Genomic DNA, 23,970 nt, shown 5'->3' with positions numbered 1-23,970 from the left:
AAAGATTATCCTACGAAGCAGAAATGCATGAAGAGAGTAAGATAAGAAGAGGAGAAAAACCAGTAAAGGAAGTGTTATTATGCTTATTATTGCTGTGGACAGCTGGGGCTCATCCTACTGGGGACCCTCCGAAGAAGTGGTTAAAGTGTATCTCCTGCTTATCCTCCTAAAACATTCAGGCTGGGGCATTTATCTACCAACTCTCCCCTTTGGTTCAAGGATGCCCACAAGAAACTTTAACTCTTATGCTTCTGAGCTGTTCTTGCTTGTGGTTTGAGCACCCTTTAATGGCTTTGGGAGAAACCCTGAGGAAGAAAGGTAGAGAGGCCCAAAGTGAACACTCGAGGCTGGATACTGGCAACCCTCACAGATTGTGTACTGGGAAATCAGTGGGGCAGTGATGGGAGGTTGGGGAGCAGTAATATGTAAGAGGTGGGCAGAGTATGCATTTAGGCAGGATACTTAGAGGGAATAGAAAGACAAAATGAGAAGTAGGAGAGAATAGAAACCCAGGAAGCAAATAGTTTTGGGAACCAGTGAATGGTTTGTTGTGATACTGTGCAGAGGTTCAGAAGATAAGGATAGGAAATCATGTATTTTGTAACATAGCTTGCAACTGGGGCTATGGCAAAAGTAGTTTAATGTAGCAGTGGGAGAGGAAGTGTGGATGAAAAGCCATTGGCCAATAAGGATTTGAAACAGTGTAGGCCACTGTTTTAAGCAATTTGGGTGGATCACCTGAGCTCAGGAGTTCGAGACCAGCTTGGCCAACATGGCAAAACCCCGCTTTATTAAAAACAAAAAACTAGAGCTGGGTGTGGTGGCTCATGCCTGTAATCCTAGCACTTTGGGAGGCTGAGGCAGGCAGATTAGCTAAGGTCAGGAGTTCAAGACCAGCCTGGCCAACATGGCGAAACCCCGTTTCTACTGAAAATACAATCATTAGCCGGGTGTGGTGGTGGGTGCTTATAATCCCAGTTACCCGGGAGGCTGAGGCAGGAGAATCATTTGAACCTGGAGGTTAGAGCATGTGGTGAGCCAAGATCTGGCCACTGCACTCCAGCCTAGTCTACAGAGTGAGACTCTGTCTCAAAAAAAAAAAAAAAAAAAAAAAACAACAACAAAAAAAGGGCGGGCACGGTGGCTCACGCCTGTAATCCCAGCACTTTGGGAGGCCGAGGCAGGTGGATCACCTGAGGTTGAGAGTTCAAGACCAGCCTGACCAGCATGGAGAAACACCATCTCTACTAAAGATACAAAATTAGTGGGGCATGGTGGCTCATGGGTGTAATCCCAACTACTTGGGAGGCTGAGGCAGAGAATTGCTTGAAACTGGGAGGCAGAGGTTGTAGTGAGCCGAGATCGCACCATTGCACTCCAGCCTGAGCAACAAGTGTGAAACTCTGTCTCAAAAAAAAAAAAAAAGTAACAAAAAAGACACACACACACAAATTAGCCGGGCTTGGTGGAACACGCCTGTAAACCCAGATACTTAGGAGACTGAGGCAGGAGAATCCTTTGAATCTGGGAGGTTGGAGGTTCTGGTGAGCCGAGATCGGGCCACTGCACTCCATCCTCGGCAACAGAGTGAGACGCTGTCTCAAAAAAAGAAAACAAAAACTAGCCAGGCATGGTGGCGCGCACCTGTAATCCCAGCTAACTCGGGAGGCTGAGGCAGGAGAATCGCTTGAACCCAGGAGGCAGTGGTTGCAGTGAGCCAAGATTGTGCCACTGTACTCCTGCTTGGGCGACAAGAGTGAAACTCTGTCTCAAAAAAAAGAAATTTGGCCAGGCTAGGCAACATAAGGAGATCTCATCTCTACAGAAAAAAAAAAATTAAAAAAAAAAATTAACTGGGAATGGTAGCGTGCGCCTGTGGTCCCAGCTGCTCAGGACCTCACATGGGAGGATTGCTTGAGCCTGAGAGGTTAAGGGTGCATTGAGCTGTGGTTGTGCCACTGCACTCCATTTTGGGCAGCAGAGTGAGACTGTGTCTCAGAACAAGAAATTCGGCTAAGAGGAAAAGAAAGAAACAAGGCAGCAGCTAGAAGGAGATGTTGGGTTCAAAAAGAAGAGGCTTGAGCATATTTGTAGGCTGGGAATAGTGACTCATTTACAAAGTCAGTGGAGAGGGAGATGTTGATGATGTAGGAGTAAACAATAACAATTGCTGGAGCAAGGCTTGGTGGGAGATGAGGACAAGAGTACAAGTGTAGGAGTTTGGTTTTGGGCAGGAGAAAGGAAGTCTTCTAAGTATGCAAATATAGATACATTTGTAGTCTTGGAGATTATAGAGAAATTTAGATACTTCTTATTAACAACTTTATTTTTAGTAGAATAGGTGATGCTTTCAGTCACTGAGAAGAAGCTAGTGATTACTTACTAAGTGCTTTTTTTCCCACCATATGGAGGAGGCACATTTGGGTATCAGACAAGAGGAAATAAAGGGCCCAGAATTGTTGTGCTAAGGAATTTGAATTTTATTTTTAGAATATGGAAAGGTATTGAATATTTTGGAGTAGCAGATCTGATATGATCAGAGTAATATTCTCAGATGTTGCAAGATGTATTGCAATGGAAAAGAAATTAGAGTTATTAGGAAGATAAGATAGCTGAGGTTTCTAGGTACTAGGTTTTAAGTACTTTGCCCTTAACAGGTAATGGAAAGGCAAATGTACTTATATTGACAGAGATTGTGAAATAGCCGTTGTATTGTATAATAGTACTGGCACTCAGCAACAGGACCTAGTAGGCGAAGGAAAGTGAGAAGGAGCTAGAGATTTCTAGCCAGGGTAGCAATTGGAGCTGTGGTTTTATTGACAGAAACTGGTGAATTAGGAAGGAGAGTGAATTTTGAAAGGGAAAATAATTGTACTTTGGAGGGTCTTTTTTCTGAAGTGTTGGCGAGGCTCTATTGTCCTATGTCAGGGTCCCCAAGAGCACCAAGATTCTCTAGGAGGACTCACAAAACTCAGCATATAATACTCAGCAAAGGAAAAAGGTACATGGGAGGAAGTCTGGGAAAACCAGGTGCAAGCTTCCAGAATCCTCTCACAGTGGAGTCACATAGTGCCTGCCTAATTCTCCCAGCAACAGGTTTTGACAACATGTGTGAAGTGTTGCCTGTTGAGGAAGCTCTTTAGAAACTCGGCACCCAGGCTTCTTTATTTTTTATTTTTAAATAGCAACAATGACATGTTTTGATACATGTATACATTGTGGAATAATTATATCAAGCTAATTGGCATGCAAATTTTTTTTTTTTTTTTTTTTTTTTAGAACGGGGCTCGCTCTGTCGCCCAGGCTGGAGTGCAGTGGCCGGATCTCTGCTCACTGGAAGCTGCGGCTGCCGGGTTCACGCTATTCTCCTGCCTCAGCCTCTGGAGTAGCTGGGACTACAGGCGCCCACCACCTCGCCCGGCTAGTTTTTTTCGTATTTTTTAGTAGAGACGGGGTTTCACCGTGTTAGCCAGGATGGTCTCGATCTCCTGACCTCGTGATCCGCCCGTCTCGGCCTCCCAAAGTGCTGGGATTACAGGCTTGAGCCACCGCGCCCGGCCCCGGCATGCAAATTTTTTTATTGTGAATAGTCAGGTAGGCACTCACTGCCTATCTTCTACCAGAATTCCAGACTCCTAGAAGGAAAGCAGGTGTTCAGCATAACCATATTGTTTGCATAAATAATTTAGGCACAAGGAACTATTCTTATCAGTTAGGGGCACAGGAACCCTCTCGAAATCTAAGTTCCCAGAAGTTAGCTAGTGGCCAACCTTGCAAGCAGACCTCTAAGGATATGCATTCTGAGGCCTGCTATTTTAACCATTCTCCGAATGGTCCATAAGGAGAATGCTCTTAGAGCATAGTAATTCTGGAGTTTTGTCTTCTTGAGGGTTCTGTTTGCCTTTGTAGTAAGCAGTTACTGGTGAGTATTTATTGTTGTGAAGTAAAAGCCTGGGTTTAAATAGTAATAGGACTGAAGAGGCAGTTTCACTTTTGAGAAAATTAAGTTCTGGCCTGTCATTTACTTTTTAGTTGTATTTTGACAAGGGTTTATGAAAGCTATTGTGTTGCCATTTGCAGTGACTAAAATGGAAGAGAATGAGTCAGAATTATAAATAATTTTTATTCTTTTTAACATTCAGAAAAAATGATATCTTACTAATTAAAAATTAAGTTTTCATTAAGCTGGTTCTATCTTGTAGTCAAGAGATGTTTTGACAGATTTTTAACCCATTTTTGAGTATTTGAAAAAATACAATGTTTTGGTTCTTTTTTCTTTAAAATCTGGTTAAGTTTCATTTTTTAAAAGTTGAGGAATGAGATCATGTCCTTTGCAGAGACATAGATTAATTTGGAAGCCATTATCTTCAGCAAACTAATGCAGGAACAGAAAACCAAATACTTCATGTTCTTACTTATAAGTGGGAGTTGAACAGTGAGAACACATGGACACAGAGAGGGCAGCAACACACACTGGGCTCTGTTAAGGGGGAACAGGTGGTTGGGGGAGAGCATCAGGAAAAGTAGCTAATACATGCTGGGCTTCATACCTAAGTGATGGGTTGATAGGTGCAGCACACCACCATGGCACATGTTTACCTGTGTAACAAGCCTGCACATTCTGCACATGTACTTCAGAACCAAAAAATTAAAAAGAAAAGAGAGATCAAATTTGGAAAAGAGTTTAGGGAGGATGAGGTAAAAGGATCACTTGAGTCCAGAGAATCACTTAAGGCCAGGAGTTTGAGTCCAGCCTGGGCAACATAGCTAGATCTCGTCTCATAAAAAAATTAAAGAGTTTACGTCTGGCATGGCCTATAGACAAGGAAGAAAATCCATACAGATAAGGATGCCCAAAGAAGTTGTCAGTAGCATTTGTGTCTATTTTGAAGTGTTGAGTAAATTCGGTCTTTTCCCCTTAAGACTATGGATGCTAAAGAATAATTCTTAGATTTGATAAAAGAGTGCTATGTGTGGTAATACTAACTACTTAAATGTTAAAAATTGATAATTTGAAAGTTTTTTCCCTGGAGATACTAATTCAGATCTACTGTAGTAAATCTGAATATACTATATTTTTCTATAGTATAGTCATCCCTCACTGTCTGTGAAATTATTCTCAGACCTCCCTTGGATACCAAAATCCAAGGATGCTCCAGTCTCTGATATAAAATATAAAATGTTGTAGTATTTGCATATAACCTATGCATATCCTCTTGTATACTTGAAGTCATGTCTAGGTTACTTATAATACATAGTACAATATAAATGCTCTGTAAATGGTTGTTATACTACTGTTGTGTAGGGAATGATGTAAGAGAAAAGTCTGTACACAGTCAGTACTGATATATTTTTTTCTTTTCGAGTCTTGCTCTTTCACCTAGCCCAGGCTGGAGTGCAATGGCATGGTCTTGGCTTTCTGCAGTCTCAACCTCCTGGGCTTAAGCAATCCTCCCACCTCAGCCTCCCAAGTAGCTGGGACTACAGGCATGGGCCGCCACGGCCAACTAATTAAAATTTTTTTGTAGAGACAGGGTCTCATTATGTTGCTCAGGCTGGTGTGAAATTACTGGGCTCAAGTGATCCTCTAGCCTTGGCCTCTCAGAATGCTGGGATTACAGGCATTCTGAGATGGCTGCACCACAGCCATCCACCACAGGCTACACCACAGCCAGCCCAGACTTTTTTTTTTTGAGGCAGGGTCTCACTCAGGCTGGAGTGCAGTGAATCAGTCATGGCTCACTGCAGTATTTACCTCCCTGGGCTCAGCCTCCCCAGTAGCTGAGACTACAGAAATGTGCCACCACGCCTGGCTAATTTTTCTATTTTTTGTAAAGACAGGGTTTTGCCATGTTGCCCAGGCTGGTCTTGAGCTCCTGGCCTCAAGTGATCTGCTTGCTTCAGCTGCTTGGGATTGTAAGTGTGAGCAGCTGCACCTGGCGCCAGATGCACTTTTAAAAAATATTTTCAGTTTGCAGTTGGCTTAATCCACAAATGCAAATGCGGAGTGCTGACTGTGTATATAGTGTATTTTTCCTAGATGCACGAATTTGCATATACCGATATGCCATGAATAAAGTGGGACCATGGTGAAAAAGGAGCATTTGATAAGTATCCTGGAAAGAAGTCCCAAAATTTAAAGGAAAAACTTGTCAATAATTATTTATTTAACGTCTGTTGAGTGCCAACTAGGACAAAGCCTCACAGAACATTCACTTTTGTTTGGCCTCATCTAGAGAAGACTTGCCAGTCACATTATGTTTTCAGTTAAAGCAGTGTATTACTAAGGATAAGGATTATGGTCATTAAAATTTTTTATCGGTGTCTTGTCTGAATATAGAGTAAATGAAGAGTGCTTTGCACTGACTTGACATATATCAATTAACTCTTCCACAGATATCTTCACAGTCATCACTTCTTGGAGTTGGCTACCTTGCTTCTGTCAATTCCAGTAACAAGTGCTCACCCTGGTGTGCTGCAAGCCACAAAAGATGTTTTGAAGTTTCTTGCACAGTCACAGAAGGGTCTTCTTTTTTTTATGTCGGAATATGAAGCAACAAATTTATTGATCCGAGCTCTGTGTCACCTTTATGATCAAGATGAGGAGGAAGGTCTCCAATCTGATGGTGTTATTGATGATGCATTTGCCTTGTGGCTACAGGACTCAACACAGACATTGCAATGTATTACAGAACTGTTCAGCCATTTTCAGCGTTGTACAGCCAGTGAAGAAACTGACCATTCAGATCTCTTGGGAACCCTGCACAATCTTTATTTGATTACTTTTAATCCTGTAGGAAGATCAGCTGTTGGCCATGTTTTTAGTCTGGAGAAAAATCTCCAAAGTCTTATTACTCTAATGGAGTACTATTCCAAAGAAGCCTTAGGGTAATTTCCTACTTACTCCTTAAATTTTCTGTGATGTTAGAAAATCAGATTAACTAATGGTCTAGTTTCTTAAAAGAAAGTGTTGTTTTGAGAGGGAAAAAACTATAGTTCTGATGTAACACATAACTTGTTAATTAAAGGTTAGAGTGACAGAAATCTCTAAAATATAAGATGTGGCTATAAAGTAATACAATGGACTCTTTAGCACCTTCCTTCAGTTAACCCATGGTGTTAAAGATTGCAACTGTAGTACCCTCTGCTGTTTTATGTAGAGGGGAATTCTAAGGCACAGGAATATGTACCTTAAGGTATATATTCCTTTTATTCCTCTTACACTCTCTTGCTGGCTCCTGCCCTTGCATTCTAAACCATGCTCTGGATTCAGAATTGCTTTGACTAGGTGGGTAAATTGAGAATTATAATGGTTTGAAGAGCCTTCTTGGTAGGGCAGAGGGTTTTAGTGTATGAGAAGAGAGACGTGCCTTATTTCTGGTTCATGTCACACAAGGCAAATGGCATCCAGATAACTGCCCTCACGGTGAGGACTTGGTATATAATTCCTTGAGTGACGGATCTTTTGTGGGGTGCTTACAAAAAGCAAACAGCAATGACTTCCATGCCTAGCTATATCTTAACGGGTTTATAGTGGAATACTGAGTATTGAAGGCAGGTAATCATACTCCTTCCTATTTATCCAGATTGGACAAATATTTTGAAGGAGACTAATGAAGTATACTTCCTAATCTTTCATTGCTAATGAAGTATACTTGTTAATATTTCATTGTTTTTGATCTTATTTCTTAATAGAATTTTACTTTCCATAGCGATATGTATGCTTTTTTATATACTTTTAAGTAATGGTTTCAGGTGCATTGGATATGAACTGTAAAATCTGATTTCTTGTCTTCAGACAGTCATGTTTTATTGTAAATTTCCTTGATCTCTTTAAAGTGAAGTAGAAGAAAATATTTTAAAATTGTTCCTAAAAAATTGTTTTGTATCCAAAACTTAAAAACCTTATTTTGTTTCAGTGATTCCAAATCTAAGAAGTCAGTAGCTTATAATTATGCATGTATACTTATTTTGGTGGTGGTTCAGTCTTCCAGTGATGTTCAAATGCTAGAACAACATGCAGCATCTCTCTTGAAGCTTTGTAAAGCAGATGAAAATAATGCTAAATTGCAAGGTATGGTATCTAAGTTATTTTAAGCATTTGTAATATGTGAAGGAACAAACCTTTGAATATCTGTAATTAGTCCTTCATCATGTTTTGATAATATACATAGTAATACTGTTTTTAACTTCCTGAAATTACTTTTATGAAGATAGTTTTTAAAAACTAAAGGTTGATAAAATGTTTTAGTATATAAACAAAGTAGTTTTTACAACTACCTTTTCTGGAAAGTCATGAAAATTGGTGGTTTGTTGAAATTTCTAATCAAAATGGAAGAGGTAGTTTAAAGACAAACTCAAGGCCAGGTATGGTGGCTCATGCCTGTAATCCCAGGACTTTGGGAGGCCAAGGCAGGTGGATCACCTGAGGTCAGAAGTTCAAGACCAGCGTGGCCAACATGGTGAAACCCCATCTCTACTAAGAATACAAAAATTAGCTGGGCGTGGTGGCACACGCCTGTGGTTCCAGCTACTCGGGAGGCTGAGGCAAGAGAATTGCTTGAACCCGGGAGGCGGAGGTTGCGGTGAACCGAGATCGCACCACTGCACTCCAACCTGGGCAACAGAGCAAGACTCCATCTCAAAAAAAAAAAAAAAAAAAAAGACTCAAAAGTTCAGTTTTTGGGTATAGTTTTCCTCTGTGTGTTTTGCTGTGTATGTATTTCTACATAAAACACAAACTGCAACTTAGAAATCTAATTGTGGAGTAACACATTTGTGCTATCCTCAGAAGTAAAGAATAGTAAATATGACTATTATTTTTTTAAGTATATAAATGTATATTGAATGACATTTATGGGAAACCTTATGTGGGCAGCCTTGAAAAGTTTAATACACCTAATTACAAGTTTTAAATTATTTTATTTTGGTTCCTCATTTTCTGACCTTATCAAGTAGAAAATTTGATAACATTGAGTAAATACTGTAAAAAAGGTTTAAAATAGCATGTGGCCTCTTCTTTTCTTTTTAATCCTAAATTTTACTTGTGATATCTCCAGTAAAAGTTGGATAGTAAACTCAACTTCCCATTCTGGGAATAGCTTTTTTCCCTGAAGAATGCATTTATAAAAGGAGGGCACACAGTGTCTTCAAAGGTATTATGAGTGCTTTAGTACTTTTTCAGGATGTTGGGTATTCTGGTATTTGTTTTATTATTATTTCTTATATCTTTGAGCAATATATTCTATATATAAGAAAGAGTTAATTTTAAAATGCATGGGGAAAATTGTGTACAGCTGTAATTCTTGTGGAGGAGTGTAGAACCAAGGAAAGACCTGGCTACTATTTTCTGTTTCCTATATGGCCTCTGGAACTGGTATTTCACTTTTTACATTAGAGTGCTTTTCTACAAACATTTTTGGTGATAGAATATAGGAGTTATGGCATAGCTTCTGGGAGAGTTTTGAGTTTGTTTGCAGTAAATGGTAGATTTTATTTGTGTTTATTCTATAAACAAAGTTTGCTGTCATTCTTTTGGGGTGATAGTAATTTTATAAGGGCAAATTTGGAAGTTGACAAAATTACAATTTCATGTTAGAGGAAAAGGCACTCAGCAAAATATCTCCCATTTGGTTTGATTCCTTTAGAAATTAATAAATTTTGTTTATACTTTTTTTTGGGTGGGTGTGAGAGGCAGTGGCAAACATAGGTGAATAAACACTATGTTACATTAATTTATAAGCAGTCTATTTTGTATATATATACATTTTTTTGAGACAGAGTCTTGCGCTGTCACCAGGCTGGAGTGCAGTGGCGTGATCTCGGCTCACTGCAACTTCCTCCTCCCAGGTTCAAGCGATTCTCCTGCCTCAGCGTCCCCAGTATCTGGGACCACAGGTGCGTGCCGCCACGCCCAGCTAATTTTTGTATTTTTAGTAGGAACTAAAGTAGGGATGGGGTTTCACCATGCTGGCCAGAATGATCTTGATCTCTTGATCCTGTGATCCACCTGCCTCAGCCTCCCAAAGTGCTGGGATTATAGGCGTGAGCCACCATGCCCGACCCTATTTTGTAATTTTTTAATGTTGTAAATTGTAAAAATTAATTTTAATTATATAGACTATTTAAGCATTTAAACATCTAAATTTGCAGAAATCAGATAACTAAGAGTAGGCACTTCTTTCATTTTAAAACTAAATTGTTTAAGCCGGGCGCGGTGGCTCACGCTTGTAATTCCAGCAGTTTGGGAGGCTGAGGTAGGTGGATCACTTGAACCCAGGAGTTTGAGACCAGTCTGGGCAGCATGGTGAAACCCCATCTCTACAAAAAATACAAAAATTAGCCAGGTGTGGTGATGCACACCTGTAGGCCTAGCTACTTTGGAGGTTAAGGCAGGAGAATTGATTGCGTCCAAGAGGCTGAGACTGCAGTGAGCCATGATCACACTGCTGCACTTCAGCCAGGGCAACAGAATGAAAAACTTGTCTAAAGAATTAGATACAATTTGTAATCCCAGCACTTTGGGAGGCCAAGGTGGGCGGATCGTGAGGTCAGAAGTTCGAGACTAGCGTGGCCAACATGGTGAATGAAACCCCATCTCTGCTAAAAATACAAAAATTAGCCGGGTGTGGTGGCAGGTGCCTGTAATCCCAGATACTCGGGAGGCTGAGGCAGGAAAATTGCTTGCAACCAGAAGGCAGAGGTTGCAGTGAGCCCAGATTGCGCCACTGCACTCCAGCCTGGGCAACAAGAGTGAAACTCTGTCTCAAAAAAAAAAAAAAAGAAGAATTAAGTACAAGTCCATCCCTGTATGAAATTTAGATGATTGAAATCAACATGGACCTAATAATGTTTTTCTTTGGAAAAAATATTTCTTTGTTATAAAGCCTTCTATTTTAAATATTATAAATTATTATTTTCTTTTAAGAACTTGGCAAGTGGCTTGAACCTCTGAAAAACCTTAGATTTGAAATTAACTGCATCCCAAACTTAATTGAGTATGTTAAGCAGGTAAGTGTAAAACTTAAAAGTGCTTTGACTTTTTGAAACTGTGTGGTAATATATGGTGATACTGCATTGACTCACTTGTGTAGATAATGTAGACATTGTTAAGTGTCCTTGATTGATTTATTAGACTTTGTAGATACAGATTGGTATATGCATATAGATGGATGTGTGATTATATGCATATGTGAATACACGTGCGCATAACCCTGTGTACTGTACTACTTTTCACTACTGGATTCTGTCCTATTTTTTCCCTCTGAAATGGAAATAGCATTGATGACATTTATAAGTGTTTTAAATGCTGTAGTCACATAACATATAACTGTTTCAGCTAAATGTTATTTCTCAAAAGAATTTCACTCAAAATATTTACGTAAAATTGATAGGGCCCATTCCAGATAATTGCAGTGGAGGCTGGTTCTCTTTGTTAATTTGGGATGGTTAAATCTGCAGTTGAGATAATTCATAACAATTAAAATTCATAAAACTCATAATGCAGTTTTAAAATTTTACATTCAAAACTTTCATCTCTGTTCCTTAGTCGAGTCATCGTGTAGCATAGGAAGGAAAGTTAAAAGCACTCATATATGCATAAAAAGTTTCAAGTTAGAAGAGCAGAACGGATCTTGAATTCTCTCTCTCATTTAGCAGGTGAAATCTGTGCGTGAATGTGTGTGCACATGCATGCATGCACATGTGTGTTTGCGTGTGTGTATGAGAGAGAGAGTATGTAAGCCATCTTGGTTTTGGAATTGCAGTGTATGTTATTAAAATAATTTTTGTATATTGTTTAATTTGTTGCTGTTGGGACCCACAGCAAAGTGTTGTTTGGGTTTATCTGCTTCAGATTTTTCTTTACTGATTTCTCTGTCTTTGTCTTCTTGTACTGCAACTCTCTCTCCTAAGAGTACTTTTACTTCCTGTGGTGCCGTCGTATTCTTCCGTGTTCTTAATCTGAACCTCAAATGACATCTAGAACTTTTCATTACATTTTCTTTTATTCAGGAGAAGTACAATTAATATCCTGTAAATTTAGATGGTCATGTATTCTGGGTACTTGTGCATGGTTGAATGAGTATTAACAAGATGTTCAATAAATGGCGATGGTTTGAGTAAAACTGTTTAATCAGTAAGAAATTTAGATGTAGAAATATGAATTACATGCTGTAGTTAAGAGTTGATTTTTATGTAAACCTTCATCCCATTAATTATGATTATTATAAGTGGCTCTCATCCCAACATGGACTATAAAAAGTTGATCCAAGACTGAAACTTCACTCTGTGTCTTCCTGCTGCTTTATGTAATTTGTGGAATTACAAGGAAAAGGATTAGAATAAAAGAAAAGCTAAATTGAGATAGTAATGTTTTTTGAATGTTATTTCTTCCAAGGTTTTTTTTTTTTTGAGATGATGTCTTGCTCTGTCACCCAGGCTGGAGTGCACTGGGTCAATCTCGGCTCACTGCAGCTTCCACCTTTCAGATTCAAGCAATTCTCCTGCCTCAGCCTCCCGAGTAGCTGGGATTACAGGCACGTGCTACCACGCCAGGCTAATTTTGTATTTTAGTAGAGACGAGGTTTCACCATGTTGTCCAGGCTGTTCTCAAACTCCCAACCTCAGGTGATCCACCCGTCTCAGCCTCCCAAAGTGCTGGGATTACAGGCATGAGCCACTACACCCAGCCCCAAGTTTTAAACGATTGATAATGCTGTTCTGTGAAAGCTAAGAAAACTGAAACCTAACTATTTGTTACCTAGAAACATAGCATAGGTAGGTGCTAAGGACATCGGCAATTGTATTTGTTTTCCTTTAACCTGTGCCCCACCTGGCTACAGTATGTTAGACTCCCTTGGTATCTGCATTTAAAAAAATGTATGCCATGTAGGCCAAAACATTCCCTGCTGCTTCCTCACTTTTGAAGGAAGTTGAGTACTCAAAGGGCTTTTATTTTATTTTTTTAGAGACAAGGTTTCACTCTGTTGCCCAGGCTGGAGTGCAATGGCATGATCATGGTTTACTCTAGTCTTGACCTCCCAGGCTAAAGTGATCCCTTCCACCTCAGCCTGCTGAGTAGCTGGGACAATAGGCATGCACCACCACCCCTGGATGATTTTTTAATATTTTGTAGAGGCAGGGTTTCACTATGTTGCCCAGGCTGCTCTCGAACTCCTGGGCTCAAGCAATCCTTCCACCTCAACCTCTCAGAGTGCTGGGATTACAGGTGTGAGCCACTGCACTCAGCCTCCACAGGACTTTTAAATATAGTTACTGCTTCATTTTGGCAGAGAAGATGTATGAAAAGAGTATATAGAAAGTAGCCATTGTAAACTCTTAATACAGGGAGTTTCATACATTTCTTTATGTTATCTTTGTTCTAGTTGGTTCTTTTCAATGAACTTGTGCATTACAGTTTTATTTACATAATATTGCATATAGTACAACATATGCCAGAGATCAAATAATCTTGATAAATTAATTTAACTCTAGGGCCTTATTCATGTTTTAAATTTACTTAATAAATATAAAATATTGTATGTTCTTAACTTGAAGCTCATATTTTAAGTAATTCCTTGTCTGGAATTTTCTATTGATCTCATGGGTACTAAGAAATGTAATATTCTGTTCATTTTATTTTAAAGAATATTGATAACTTGATGACCCCAGAAGGAGTTGGCCTTACCACTGCCTTACGTGTTCTTTGTAATGTTGCATGCCCACCACCTCCTGTTGAAGGTAATGTGGCTACTGTATTTTAAAACTATGATTCTTAAGCCTAGAATAAATATTGTTTATTAAATATTTAGTTTAATAATTATTAAACATCATTTAATAATGATAAATATTTTAATTAAAGNAGACGCTACTATGAGCTAAGAGATAGTAATGTTTTTTGAATGTTATTTCTTCCAAGGTTTTTTTTTTTTTGAGATGATGTCTTGCTCTGTCACCCAGGCTGGAGTGCACTGGGTCAATCTCGGCTCACTGCAGCTTCCACCTTTCAGATTCAAGCAATTCTCCTGCCTCAGCCTCCCGAGTAGCTGGGATTACAGGCACGTGCTACCACGCCAGGCTAATTTTTGTATTTTTAGTAGAGACGAGGTTTCACCATGTTGTCCAGGCTGTTCTCAAACTCCCAACCTCAGGTGATCCACCCGTCTCAGCCTCCCAAAGTGCTGGGATTACAGGCATGAGCCACTACACCCAGCCCCAAGTTTTTAAACGATTGATAATGCTGTTCTGTGAAAGCTAAGAAAACTGAAACCTAACTATTTGTTACCTAGAAACATAGCATAGGTAGGTGCTAAGGACATCGGCAATTGTATTTGTTTTTCCTTTAACCTGTGCCCCACCTGGCTACAGTATGTTAGACTCCCTTGGTATCTGCATTTAAAAAAATGTATGCCATGTAGGCCAAAAACATTCCCTGCTGCTTCCTCACTTTTGAAGGAAGTTGAGTACTCAAAGGGCTTTTTATTTTTATTTTTTTAGAGACAAGGTTTCACTCTGTTGCCCAGGCTGGAGTGCAATGGCATGATCATGGTTTACTCTAGTCTTGACCTCCCAGGCTAAAGTGATCCCTTCCACCTCAGCCTGCTGAGTAGCTGGGACAATAGGCATGCACCACCACCCCTGGATGATTTTTTAATATTTTGTAGAGGCAGGGTTTCACTATGTTGCCCAGGCTGCTCTCGAACTCCTGGGCTCAAGCAATCCTTCCACCTCAACCTCTCAGAGTGCTGGGATTACAGGTGTGAGCCACTGCACTCAGCCTCCACAGGACTTTTTAAATATAGTTACTGCTTCATTTTTGGCAGAGAAGATGTATGAAAAGAGTATATAGAAAGTAGCCATTGTAAACTCTTAATACAGGGAGTTTCATACATTTCTTTATGTTATCTTTGTTCTAGTTGGTTCTTTTCAATGAACTTGTGCATTACAGTTTTTATTTACATAATATTGCATATAGTACAACATATGCCAGAGATCAAATAATCTTGATAAATTAATTTAACTCTAGGGCCTTATTCATGTTTTAAATTTACTTAATAAATATAAAATATTGTATGTTCTTAACTTGAAGCTCATATTTTTAAGTAATTCCTTGTCTGGAATTTTCTATTGATCTCATGGGTACTAAGAAATGTAATATTCTGTTCATTTTTATTTTTAAAGAATATTGATAACTTGATGACCCCAGAAGGAGTTGGCCTTACCACTGCCTTACGTGTTCTTTGTAATGTTGCATGCCCACCACCTCCTGTTGAAGGTAATGTGGCTACTGTATTTTAAAAACTATGATTCTTAAGCCTAGAATAAATATTGTTTATTAAATATTTAGTTTAATAATTATTAAACATCATTTAATAATGATAAATATTTTAATTAAAGTAAATATAATCATTTATTATAAATGTAATAAAAATCATTTATCATAAATAATTAAATATTAAATATTTAGTTTAATAATAATTCTTAATCAGTTATTAACATATATGTAATTAGTTTTGTTTCTTTTCCTTATCCTATATAAAGGTCAACAGAAAGATCTGAAATGGAATCTTGCCGTTATTCAGCTTTTTTCTGCTGAAGGAATGGACACATTTATTCGAGTTCTGCAAAAATTGAACAGTATTCTGACTCAGCCTTGGAGGCTCCATGTCAACATGGGGACTACCCTTCACAGAGTTACTACTATTTCAATGGCTCGCTGTACACTCACTCTTCTTAAAACTATGTTAACAGAACTCCTGAGAGGTGGATCCTTTGAGTTTAAGGACATGCGTGTTCCTTCAGCGCTTGTTACTTTACATATGCTCCTGTGCTCTATCCCTCTCTCAGGTCGTTTGGATAGTGATGAACAGAAAATTCAGAATGATATCATTGATATTTTACTGACTTTTACACAAGGAGTTAATGAAAAACTCACAATCTCAGAAGAGACTCTGGCCAATAATACTTGGTCTTTAATGTTAAAAGAAGTTCTTTCTTCAATCTTGAAGGTTCCTGAAGGATTTTTTTCTGGACTCATACTCCTTTCAGAGCTGCTGCCTCTTCCATTGCCCATGCAAACAACTCAGGTATCACTTCCATATAACATGCATCTTATAAATGACTGCAGTAACACTTTTAAAAGCCAGTGATTTTGTTAAAAAACAAAACCCTCATCTCCCTTCCTCCCAAAAGACATAAAATAACCGGATGAGGGGAGATAAAACTGAAACAAGTTGGTCATTGAGGAAATATGGGGTAACATTTTAAATAAATTTTTGTTAAAGTGAGTTTTATTATGCTGTTATGTATGTTTGTACTTACATATTTCTGTTATTTTACATCTTTTTCCTCCTCGTTACCATGTGTTAGAATTTGCCAGTAACTAGGTTGCTTCACCAATGGACTCTACTCAACTAACTGCTAACCTGAGAACAATAAGATTTTTTAGACTCATTGAATTCAAGCAAATGTTTAACTGTATGATAGAAAATTAAATGTTTTAAGCATGCAGTAAAAATGTTCTTTTCGTAACATTTCTTCCTGAACAGTTTTTGTGACTATAAATAAATATTTAAAAATCTACGTACACACACATTATACTTTTTTAACAGGTTATTGAGCCACATGATATATCAGTGGCACTCAACACCCGAAAATTGTGGAGCATGCACCTTCATGTTCAAGCAAAGTTGCTCCAAGAAATAGTTCGCTCTTTCTCTGGCACAACCTGCCAGCCCATTCAACATATGTTACGGCGTATTTGTGTTCAATTGTGTGACCTTGCCTCACCAACTGCACTTCTGATTATGAGAACTGTGTTGGATTTGATTGTAGAAGACTTGCAAAGGTATTTTCATTTTGCATAAAAAATTTTTTCCTCAAGTTATTTTTGACACATATATTTTTTCCCTTACAATTTGGAAACTAGGGTTTGTAATGTCCAGATAACATATATACATGTAAATATACACGTATACCTACATGTGCACACATATGTATATATGAATACTTACAGACTTTTAAAATGAGAAAGCTTTATTTCATCATTTCATGTGCAAGATATCTTGAAGGTCTTGATTTGGGGTTTTCAAATGGTGAATCCTAAAGAAGTATTCTGATTTAAGAAAATGTATTATTGGAAACCTGAATTTATAAAATTTTTGCAGTCATTGTAAAATTCCAGAGGATTTGTCATTATACCCAAGGAATTAAATGTTTTATGCAAAATTTGTGTAAGTTGATGTGTAATGAGAAATAAATATTAGTTAATGCCTTAAGATCAAGAACTTTGTTTACTAAATGTATTGATTTTATTTCAGCACTTCAGAAGATAAAGAAAAACAGTATACTAGCCAAACCACCAGGTTGCTTGCTCTTCTTGATGCTCTGGCTTCAAACAAAGCTTGTAAATTAGCTATTTTGCATCTAATTAATGGAACTATTAAAGGTGATGAAAGATACGCAGAGATATTCCAGGATCTTTTAGCTTTGGTGCGGTCTCCTGGAGACAGTGTTATTCGCCAACAGTGTGTTGAATATGTCACATCCATTTTGCAGTCTCTCTGTGATCAGGTATTTATAGTTATTTTATAAAGTTTCTCTGTGTGTGTCTGTGTGTGTGTGTGTGTGTGTGTGTATGTGTATTTAAGCATCTTGATGTAAATTTTGGCTGTGAATGAACAGCTCTCATCTGTTTTATTATTCCTGCTACTGTTCATGGGTTTCTCTGAAGAGCTTTTTTCTTTCCTTTATAAATTCATAACCTTGGGTAATTGCTTTATGTGCCACTGTTTTGGTATTTTTTAGGGTCTAATTCATTTTCCTTCCAATTACGTTACACAAGTCATTCTTTTTTTTTTTTTTTTTTTTGAGACGGAGTCTGGCTCTGTCGCCCAGGCTGGAGTGCAGTGGCCGGATCTCAGCTCACTGCAAGCTCCGCCTCCCGGGTTTACGCCATTCTCCTTCCTCAGCCTCCCGAGTAGCTGGGACTACAGGCGCCCACCACCTCGCCTGGCTAGTTTTCTGTATTTTTTTTTTAGTAGAGATGGGGTTTCACCGTATTAGCCAGGATGGTCTTGATCTCCTGACCTCGTGATCCACCCGTTTTGGCCTCCCAAAGTGCTGGGATTACAGGCTTGAGCCACCGCACCCGGCCCATTCTTTTTTTTTGAGATGGAGTCTCATTCTGTCGCCCAGGCTGGAGTGCAATGGCGCGATCTCAGCTCACTGCAGCCTCTGCCCCTCCAGGTTCAAGTGATTCTCCTGCCTTAGCCTCCTGAGTAGCTGGGATTACTAGCACATACCACCATGCCTGGCGAATTTTTGTGTTTTTAGTAGAGACAGGGTTTCACCATGTTTGTCGGGCTGGTCTTGAACTCCTGATCTCAGGTGATCCATCTGCCTCAGCCTCCCAAAGTGCTGGTATTATAGACGAGAGCCACCATGCCTGGCTACGCCAAGTCATTCTTAAATTTCATAGCTTGATTGAATTAGTATGTTCTCTTGTTAGGGCAACCTTTGAAGGCTACTACACTTTTAGTGTGTTTCAGACTACTTTGCTTATAGATGTTGGCTAACAGTAGTACTATTTTTTCCTGTTGTCTATATTATTGACTTCCAGTTTATAGTTTCATGGGTTAATGAGAATTGTTTTAACTTTTAAAGCCCATTATGATTGAGATCTTTGGAGATTTCTATGCCTGATGTCATTTTAGCTTGTCAGAATGCTCTTGCTAAGTGGTCATCAAATGTGATTTTTTATTTCAGGCAGAATAGAGTCCCATGTTGGAAGACTATTTTTCTACCTTAACAGATACTCAGTTTGGTTACCTTTAAGACCCAGGTCGGCCGGGCGCGGTGGCTCAAGCCTGTAATCCCAGCACTTTGGGAGGCCGAGGCAGGCGGATCACAAGGTCAGGAGATCGAGACCATCCTGGCTAACACGGTGAAACCCCGTCTCTACTAAAAAATACAAAAAACTAGCTGGGCGAGGTGGCGGGCACCTGTAGTCCCAGCTACTAGGGAGGCTGAGGCAGGAGAATGGCGTGAACCCGGGAGGCGGAGCTTGCAGTGAGCTGAGATCTGGCCAGTGCACTCCAGCTTGGGTGACAGAGCGAGACTCCGTATCAAAAAAAAAAACAAAAAAAAGACCCAGGTCAAGAAAGAACTTTTTTTTTTTGTATGACTTGTTTTCACAAAGAAGGGGACCTGGTAGAAAGGGTATTCTAAGTGCTTGTACCTCAAAGTGTCCACTTGATTGGTATTTCTTATGTAATCCGCTTTGGGTTGCATGACTACATTGAATAGTGCTGTGGCATCCTAGCTGCCTTGGTCACACGAATCTCATTGATGGCCTCACTTTGCCATGTTTTCCTTCTGATTCAAGCCTTGTTTTATAGTTTTAAGCCAAGTTGAATGTGAGTTTGCAGTATGTTGAAGTAATTAAAGATGATAAAACATAATCCAAAATGCTCTTGTAAAATTCAGTTTACTTCTGGCTGGGCATGGTGGCTCACGCCTGTACTGTAGTCCCAGCACTTTGGGAGGCCGAGGTGGGTGGATCATGAGGTCAGGAGTTTGAGACCAGCCTGGCCAATATGGTGAAACCCCATCTCTACTACAAAAAAACTAGCTGGGCGTGGTGGCGCGCATCTGTAGTCCCAGCTTGAACCCAGGAGGCGGAGGTTGCAATGAGCCAAGATTGCGCCACTGCACTCCTGGGCAATAGAGGGAGACTTCGTCTCAAAAAAAAATTCAGTTTACTTCTTTTTTTTTTTTTTTGAGACGGAGTCTCGCTGTGTCGCCCAGGCTGGAGTGCAGTGGCCGGATCTCAGCTCACTGCAAGCTCCGCCTCCCGGGTTTACGCCATTCTCCTGCCTCAGCCTCTTGAGTAGCTGGGACTACAGGCGCCTGCCAGCTCGCCCGGCTAGTTTTTTGTATTTTTTTAGTAGAGACAGGATTTCACCGTGTTAGCCAGGATGGTCTCGATCTCCTGACCTCTTGATCCGCCCGTCTCGGCCTCCCAAAATGCTGGGATTACAGGCTTGAGGCACCGCGCCCGGCAAAAATTCAGTTTACTTCTATAAAGAGTAGTGAGAGTTTTTAGAGTTATCATTAGCTAAACTTGCTTAGCATTGGAAAACTTGAATTTAGAAGTATATACATATATATAAAAAGTAGAGGGAACTATTTGATTGAAAGATTGTGGTTAAATGTTCATCTCCTCTATCCATCCAACTTTCTGATATTTTAAATTGTAGGGGGCTTTTTTTGTTTTTTTGTTTGCTTGTTTTTGAGATGGAGTCTGGTTCTGTTGCCCAGACTGGAGTGCAGTGGCACGATCTTGGCTCAGTGCAACCTCCGTCTCCTGGGTTCAAGTGATTCTCCTGCCTCAGCTCCCCAGTAGCTGGGATTGCATGCATGCGCCACCATGCTTGGCTAATTTTTGTATTTTTGTTAGAGAAGGGTGTTTCACCATGTTGGCCAGGCTCGTCTTGAACTCCTTGCCTCAAGTAATCCACTTGCCTTGGCCTCCAAAAGTACGGGGATTACAGGTGTGAACCACTGTGCCGAGCCTTAAATTGCAGTATTAATATATACTAAACTTTATTTCTGGCCAGGTGTGGTAGCTCATGCCTGTAATCCTAGCACTTAGGGAGGCTGAGGCGGGTGAATCACCTGAGGTCGGGAGTTCGAGACCAGCCTGACCAACATGGAGAACCCCTGTCTCTACTAAAAATACAAAATTAGCTGGATGTGGCGCCGCATGGCCGAGGCTGAGGCAGGAGAATTGCCTGAACCTTGGAGGCAGAGGTTGCGGTGAGCCGAGATTGTGCCATTGCACTCCAGCCTGGGCAACAGAGTGAAACTCCGTCTCAAAAAAGAAAGCTTTATTTCTCTGAAAAGTTTCTTTATAAACCAAAAAAGATACAAATGAATAAATAATACAGTATGTTAATTATTTTAGTACAAAATACTTTTTACCTTTAACCTTTTGAAAACAGAAACTGTATTTACTGCAATACCGAAAGAAAAAAATTTTTTAAAGATGTTGTTTAAAAGTAAATCAGAATATTTAAATATTTATTCCTTTAGGTGTATATCCTTGTATTAACTTTTTTAAAAGGGAAAAGTAATTTCATTATTCTTAATGTGTTTAAGTATATGTTTGGGATGGAACAGTAGCAACAATATTTTAATGAGATAGTTATTGAATATTAATTGCTATGTATTTCTCAGAAGTGCTAAGTGATGGTGATAATCATTTAAAAAATTGACCTTTTCCCCCTGCTCCCCACAGGACATTGCACTTATTTTACCAAGCTCTTCTGAAGGTTCTATTTCTGAACTGGAGCAGCTCTCCAACTCTCTACCAAATAAAGAGTTGATGGCCTCCATCTGTGACTGTCTGTTGGCTACACTGGCTAACTCTGAGAGCAGTTACAACTGTTTACTGACGTGTGTCAGAACAATGATGTTTCTTGCAGAGCATGATTATGGATTATTTCATTTAAAAAGGTAATGATTTATCTAATTTAATATACTCTCAGATTTAATTTTTTCATTCTGTCACTGCCCACCCACCCCACATTAATTCATACCTATTGTAGAAAGTTGAAGAAATGATTTGTTTCATGGGAGAAATTTTGTGTGTATGGAAAATATTAATTAGCAATGAAAGGTCATGCTAATAATAGAATCTTTTATTAAAGATAATAAAATGAATAGATACACAAATGACTGTGGGCATGGTACGGTATTTGGAAGGAAATCTCACTGTTCCAGGGATGGTAATTCATGCCTTAAGGTCTTTGTTTCGTTGTTGTATCCTCAGAGGTGATGGATGCTAGAGGGATTTTATAGACCTTAAAGCTAAAATGCAGATTCTGTGTACAGTTCCTCAGTATCCACGGGGAATTGGATACCAAAATCTATAGATGCTCAAGTCGCTTATATAAAACGGTACAGTATTTCTCTTATATACTTGAAATCACCTTAGGTTACTTATAATACCGTGTGAATGTTATGTAAATAATTGTTTTGCTGTATCTTAAAATTTGTATTATTTTTTATTCATATTGTTATTTATTTATTTATAATATTTTCATTCCATGGTTGGTGGAATCTGTGGATGCAGAATCCATGGGTATGGAGAGCTGACCATATTTTGTTTTCTAGAGGAGTGGCTGGGACAAAGTTAATCTGAAATTATATAAATAGCTGAGCATGGTGGCTCATATCTATAATTTCAGCACTTCAAGAGACTGAGGTGGGAGGATCGCTTGAGCCTGGTAGTTCGAGACTAGCCTGGGCAACATAGGGAGACCTATCTCTGTAAAAAAAATTTACAAAATTAGTTGGGCATGGTGGCACACACCTGTAGTCGCAACTACTTCGGAAGCTGAGGTGGGAAGATTGCTTGAGCCTGGGAGGTCAAGGCTGCAGTGATCATGCCACTGCATTCTAGTTGGGGCAACAGAGCGAGACCTTGTCTCAAAAAAAAAGAAAAAGAAAAAGAAATGATACAAACCTCAGACTGCTCACTGTCAGGTATAATTTCAACTCTACTCTAATTTTTCTGTCCATGCCCTAATGTTTTTCTTTGCTAGGAGAAGGAAGAGGGAAGATACCCGGCTAGTACTTAGATTTATTAAACTACATGGGATTATGAGATAGTAAGGATGAGGAAACATACTTTTGCCTCTTTCTCATTAATTCTTGCAGCACTGATTGAAAACTTACATTGCAGGTACTGTGTTTGGTGCTGGCTCTTCCTTTCTCCAGCTCCTTGTCCTGACATACCTGTGTCTTCTGTATTTGCTCTCAGTCGATGGCACCTGCTTCACATCCATTCCTCATGCTCTGTCCCCATCCAGTCTCTCAACAAAGCCTTTAACCTTTTTCCTATTGCCTAGATATTTACTCCATGTCCTTTGAAACTCACCTCACACACTGCACTTCCACAAAAGCCAAAAAGCTTTCCTAGTTGGGTTAGGTACTCCCACAAATATTCTTCGTATACCTGTGCTATTGTATTATCTATGATTTTGTTGGGTTTCCTAGACTTAATGTTTCTAGTTCTTTTTTCTTATCTGTAACCTTGTCCTAAGTCCTCTTAACCTATTTCCCTTTTAACCTTTATCTCTCTGCTAAGCTCCAAGTAACCCATTAATCTACTTGATATTTCTACTTGACTGTCTAATGGCATCTCATTAAGTCCTGTGGATTATTTCTCCAAAATACATCCTGAATCTGATCCCTCTTCTCCACCTCTGTAGCTATTACCTTTATCCGGGCCACTATCATTTCTAGCATAGCCCATTGCAATAGCCTCCTAGTTGGTATCCTTGCTTCCACCATTTGGCTTTCTAAAATTCATTCTCTCAGAAGCCAGAGTAATCTTTTAAAACTTAAAACAGGATTTCTGCTGAAATCCTTCTAATGGTTTCCTATTGTACCTCAATTAAAATGCAAACTCTCTATAATGATCTGTAAGGCTTTATAAAGTCTGGCCCTGAGTCATCTTATAGCCCTTTTATCCTCACTTTTTGTTCCCTTGTCAGGCTTATTCCTATCTCCAGGCTTGTTTGTTTTGTCCTAAAATGTTTTTCCCCTAGATTCTTTGATGACTTATTTTATCAGTTCATTCTGGTATCTGTGTGAATATATTTCCTGTCTAAATAGCCTGCCCTTTGTGTCCCTGCTCATATTTTCCACTGCATTATATGGATTTATACATCACATTATATGGATTCATTTCTTATTTGCTTGTCTCCCTCACTAGAATATAAGCTACATTGACTACACTCCCCAGCACCTAGAAACCTGGTACCTAGTAGGCACTATGAAGGAATGAAAATACACACTAGATTCGTCTAGTCCACAGACATTTATTGAATGCCTTCTTTGGACCAGGCACTGATTTTAGGTACTGGGAATTCAGTTAAAAAAAAAAAAAAATCCATGCCTTCT

The 23,970-nt window shown here is 39.3% G+C and overlaps 1 protein-coding gene across 4 annotated transcripts in view; it reads left to right on the top strand.

The window, feature by feature from the left end:
- The window catches only part of VIRMA (vir like m6A methyltransferase associated), a 68,922-nt gene that overhangs the window by 29,345 nt on the left and 15,607 nt on the right, over positions 1-23,970 (top strand). For all 4 annotated transcript variants that reach the window (XM_017861925.1, XM_017861924.1, XM_017861923.1 and 1 more), the window contains 8 exons: positions 6,397-6,888; positions 7,920-8,074; positions 10,928-11,010; positions 13,647-13,740; positions 15,541-16,085; positions 16,611-16,846; positions 17,319-17,571; positions 21,299-21,516. In XM_017861925.1, the coding sequence (XP_017717414.1) occupies positions 6,397-6,888; positions 7,920-8,074; positions 10,928-11,010; positions 13,647-13,740; positions 15,541-16,085; positions 16,611-16,846; positions 17,319-17,571; positions 21,299-21,516 (2,076 nt within the window). The remainder of the gene's footprint in view (positions 1-6,396; positions 6,889-7,919; positions 8,075-10,927; positions 11,011-13,646; positions 13,741-15,540; positions 16,086-16,610; positions 16,847-17,318; positions 17,572-21,298; positions 21,517-23,970) is intronic.

Source organism: Rhinopithecus bieti, unplaced genomic scaffold, assembly GCF_001698545.2.
Source record: "Rhinopithecus bieti isolate Rb0 unplaced genomic scaffold, ASM169854v2 scaffold_62832, whole genome shotgun sequence".
NCBI classification, from domain to species: Eukaryota; Metazoa; Chordata; class Mammalia; order Primates; family Cercopithecidae; genus Rhinopithecus; species Rhinopithecus bieti.
Note: the sequence above shows the minus strand (reverse complement) of the source record. Positions and strands in the feature narration are given on the sequence as shown.